The sequence below is a fragment of the Drosophila subpulchrella genome, chromosome 2L, assembly GCF_014743375.2.
Source record: "Drosophila subpulchrella strain 33 F10 #4 breed RU33 chromosome 2L, RU_Dsub_v1.1 Primary Assembly, whole genome shotgun sequence".
In the NCBI taxonomy this organism is placed as follows: Eukaryota; Metazoa; Arthropoda; class Insecta; order Diptera; family Drosophilidae; genus Drosophila; species Drosophila subpulchrella.
Genome location: NC_050610.1, coordinates 19,052,838 through 19,057,468, shown reverse-complemented (window position 1 = coordinate 19,057,468; position 4,631 = coordinate 19,052,838). Strand labels below are relative to the sequence as shown.

The 4,631-nt window shown below is 37.6% G+C and overlaps 1 protein-coding gene across 1 annotated transcript; it reads left to right on the top strand.

The window, feature by feature from the left end:
* Positions 1-3,406: 3,406 nt before the first annotated feature.
* Positions 3,407-4,281, top strand: LOC119547673 (transmembrane emp24 domain-containing protein 1). Its single transcript, XM_037854631.1, has one exon. The coding sequence runs from the start codon at positions 3,482-3,484 to the stop codon at positions 4,172-4,174; it is 693 nt and encodes a 230-aa protein (XP_037710559.1). The 5' UTR covers positions 3,407-3,481; the 3' UTR covers positions 4,175-4,281.
* Positions 4,282-4,631: the final 350 nt, after the last annotated feature.

Here is a 4,631-nt window from a genome sequence, read left to right as displayed (position 1 = left end):
GATTTGGAGTTTTTCCCCCCCCCCTGGGCCACAAGTGAAAGTGGCTGCATATTTTTTGCATGGCTTGCTGCAGGTACCATAAATTTTCCAAGCTTGTCAACTGCTTTTCTCCTTCGAAAATTCATTCAATTTTCTGCCCCTTAAATTCTTAATTGTGAGGCGTTGGGTGGGTCTGCAGAAATTGTTTACACAAATATCAATAACAATAAATTGTAGATTTATTGGCGACTGGGGCGTAGCGAAGAGAGGCAAAAACAAAATACAAATTAATATATTTTCAAGAACGAAAAACAATTTGCCTCTGAAGGAAATTTTTCGAAGCCCAAGGCCCCACAACAATTTGTCTTGCTTAATCTCAGTTCATTAATTTAAAGTGCTACTTGCAGGAGAGCATAGAAATACTCAATGGAGTTGGTCAGGGAATTTTCCCCCGACGTCCTGGAAAATGTCAAAACATCTTTCTGGCCGAATTTGCGGCTTGGTTTTCTTTTGGGCGAAAATTTGTGGGCCGCTCAAAGTTTCTTTCACACAAAATTTAGTTCCATTTGGCTAAGCATTTTGCAATCATTGGCAGCAGCCGTTTTGAGGATTAGGGTCAACTGGCTGTTGTTGTGTCTTTAATAATTCATGAGCCATCTCTGTGGCTGACCTTCGCAATTCTTGGGGTCAATTTATTTTGGCTACCCAAGTCATCCATCAGCCAAAGTCGCACGAGAACTGATGGCCAGACAGACAAAAAGTCGAGCCCATAATTCTGTGTAGGTGTGGCATTTGTCAAGGGTTTACTCTGATTTGATGTTGTGGGCAAGAGACATAGATTGTCGCTGGGGAAACAAATTGGTTTAGTTGTAATTAAAAATGAAAGAGCTATAATTACATTTTTAATATGAAATATTGATGATTTTGTGGAACAAAGGTTTCGATGTTTATAAAGATATAAAGAGATACATGAATTGATCCATGAATTTTCTATGAAAATTACAATTATTACAATTTATTTTTGACTTTTTATAAGTCCTAAGACTTGCCAGCTTTAGTAATAAGAAGAATTGTAATGATAGCTTCGGTACTTTTAAAAGTGCATATAAATTTTATAGATATCCCACGTTGAGATTTAAACACCTTCATTTTCTGCGCTCTCATCTGTTTATCGCCATCTTAATTTCATCAAATTAAATTGGCTTCCTCGACAGCTTGGTTTTTGATCTCTCGCAACCCGCCACGCCCTCTGCCACGCCCCCACACCTGGCGCGCCCCCAGCAAACAATCAACTAAAGCAACATGCACACACACATTGGAACACAATCCACCATATACATCGCACACAAGTGCGCTCCAATGATTCAGACTCCGGTGTCGGCTACTTTGCAGCTGCCAACGCCTTCAACATTTCACGCTGTAAGACACCCTGCAGAATCTACACTGTAAGAAAAGCTTAAGACATTACTAATTAAAAAATGTATTTAAAATATTTATAACTAAATTATGTATAAAATTTACCTAAGTAAGAGTATTTAGGCAGCCATTAATTAACTTACATATAAATTACCAATAAAAGGCGAAACAGATATTGTCTATTCTAAACGATTATTAAAATATATTTCAATCTTTTCACTTCAGTTTTTTAAAAATTTATAGTTATATATTTTGATATTTACTTGTGCAACATTTTGTATTTTCCAGGAATAGTTTTTACTTACAAAACATAAATGCTTTCTCCGCAATTCGACCCCTTTTTTACCTTCGATAGTCTCGCACGGCTTTTTCTAACTGCCATCACCTGCAGACGACCCCAGGTAACATTTTTTATGCGTCCTATTTGCAGCTTTCATGCTTCGTCTGTGCATTCCAGCCTCAGGCATTTCAACGACGAATGCAATTTTTTGATATTTCTAAAAAAAATATTACAGGTGGGTTAACTAAAAAGGGTGTTGGTCTACAAACTTCTGGGTTCATGGCACATTTTTAAAGTGAATAACGAAAAGTTTTAAATCGTATGCGCTGCAAACAAAATATATATGCATGCCGAGTTGACATAAAACTTTTCCTACATCAATAAAAATTTTACCATCGTTAAATAAAAGATATTTTTTAAGACAATCTAAATAGAATTGTTTTTTGTTAAGAAAAAAATTAAGAAGTAAATAATAGAAGAAACAAGGTATGAAAAAATCAGAGCGTAGAATGAACGAACAATAGGAGAAAGCAAGGGAAAGGCTCAAAAAAAAGATACAAACAAATGCAACTAAGCATGCAAACCTTTTACACTAGTGTGGGTGGGTGTGTATACTGAGTATACCCTTATGTAGGTGTGCTGTATGTGTCTATTTGAAAAATTTCCTTACCTAAACACAAGCATTTGTTGGTTTCACTCCTATTTTAGCCCTTTTTTTGCTTTTACTAAACTCCAGGAGGGCTGCATTCATACTCTTACCAATATATGGTTGCTCAACCTGCCTAAAAAGTTTTAGATTATTATTTAAAGTTGCAAGATACCATGGTTTTGATATTTAAACCAAATATTCCAATATTTTACTACATAATTTAAGCAGGTTTATATGTACATATATAGTATATAACTTTCTTCTTTTATATAATTAAAAAATATGATTATATATATTTTTGAATTTATAATAAAACCCATATATACAAAATATTAGAACCATTTAAAGAGTATTCGATTTTCTTGGAAGCCATCTACCATTTTGTTTGCTTTTCTCTTTGTCTCATGCTGCGACGCCGACAGTTTTGAAAAAAATGAAAGCGCTCGACTCGGCAGTTGGCCCATTCCAGTGCCACGCCCACCGCCACTTCCACCGCCCGCCGCCCACCATTGGCAGCCTCAGCAGCAACGGTAGCATAAATTTCCATTACCGTTGACAAATATTTACACATCGACCTCAATTCATATTCCTTTTGATGCTGTTGCTTTTAGTTTTGCCAGTCGGATGGGAGGATTGGATGCGGATGGGGGCGTTAGGGGTTTGCGAGGGGGCGTGGCACTTTTTGCAGTGCCGCAGCAATTGCTGCTGGCTATTAAAAGCTGCATTTAGCACTATTCGCTCACACTATGTCTCTGTAAACGCCATAAGGCCATGTACTGCAATAAAACACGTACAAAAATTACACCGTTTTTAAGCTCGTTTATGTGACGAAGAGGGGTGTCCGCTATCTACAACCGATTTATTATCATTTTTTACCATTGTAGAATAATTTCTTATAAATATCAATTGATAACTTAAGGTTACTACATTTTTTTGATTAAAGTCTTAAGTAAAAATACATGTTTAGATAACAGTCTTAAAATTTTTGTTACCAAATATTTGGTATGATTTTAGTGTAGTATTACCCATATTTTTACCTTCCCCTCCATGAGCAGGCCTCTCTCTTTACTTCTATAAATCCACCCAAACTACAAAACCGACAACCTGTCAGTCATCAGTCAAAAAATTCGAATCGAAAAGCTGAAAAACCACCGAAAATGTTCCGAATCACTTGTTTCATTTCGCTGCTCATCCTGCTAAAGGACCTGGGAATTTCCAATGGCGAGCCCTATAACAAACAACTGACCATATTTGTCGAGGCTGGTCGACAGGAGTGCTTTTACCAGCCGATTGCCAACACTGAGAACATTAAAATCGACTATCAGGTGATCCACGGTGGACTCGGCGAGACTCATATCAATTTCAATTTGATGGATCCGAGTCGTCACCTTCTGATCAATGAAATAAAGCAGGAGAAGGGAAAACGCGATCTGGTGGCCAATGAAACTGGGTCTTATAAGATTTGCTTCGATAACACCATTAGCTCTTTTAACCAAAAGATCGTATCATTCGCACTGGAAGTAACACATGCGGACAGAAATGAGCGGGAGCTGCGAGATCTACGCCGGGAAATGTTAACCGATTACCAATTCGATGTGGCTTACACCGGTATCGATAATTACATGGGCAAGATACATGTGAACCTCATGAGATCCCGGCAATCTCAGGACTTTATTCGAGCAATCGAGGCCAGGGACCGAAATGTGGCCGAATCCACCTACGCCATGGTCAACAATTGGTCGTGGACTCAGTTTTTGGCCATGATATTAGTTGGCTTTCTGCAGGTCCTGATGGTGAGAAGTATTTTCCATACAACCGGCACGTTTTACAAGTTTTGGAAATGCTTTTAGGCGATTATAATATTTATTTCAAGCACCTGGACTTGTATTACATATTTAAGAACTTCTAGAAAATGTATTAGAAATCTTAAGTGGTCTTAAAGAGGTGATCTTAAATATTTTATTATGCAATTTCCACTTATAGAAATGGAATTTTAAAGTAACATATTATTACACATTATCTCAAAAACTTAAGGATAAAATTCGGAGAAATATGTATTTCAAAGATACTTCAGTTTACTAAGAGGTTCCTTCCTCATTTAGCTGCTCCTTGTGTCTGCTTCCTTCTAACGGCAATTTGCACTTCCTGTGTTTAATTTTTTTTTCCGCTTCTTGGGCTTGGCCTTACCTTTTGCCACGCCCCCTTTTTGTGCGCCTTTTGCTGCAGCGCATTGTTGGCGTAATTAACAACTGCGGCTCCCGTTAGCCATTGTTTACTCAGTGGCAGTCAGCGTCGCAGTGTTAATTA

Excerpts from the sequence above, each read along its gene's own strand:
- LOC119547673 (XM_037854631.1), top strand. The coding sequence starts at position 3,482 with ATGTTCCGAATCACTTGTTTCATTTCGCTGCTCATCCTGCTAAAGGAC.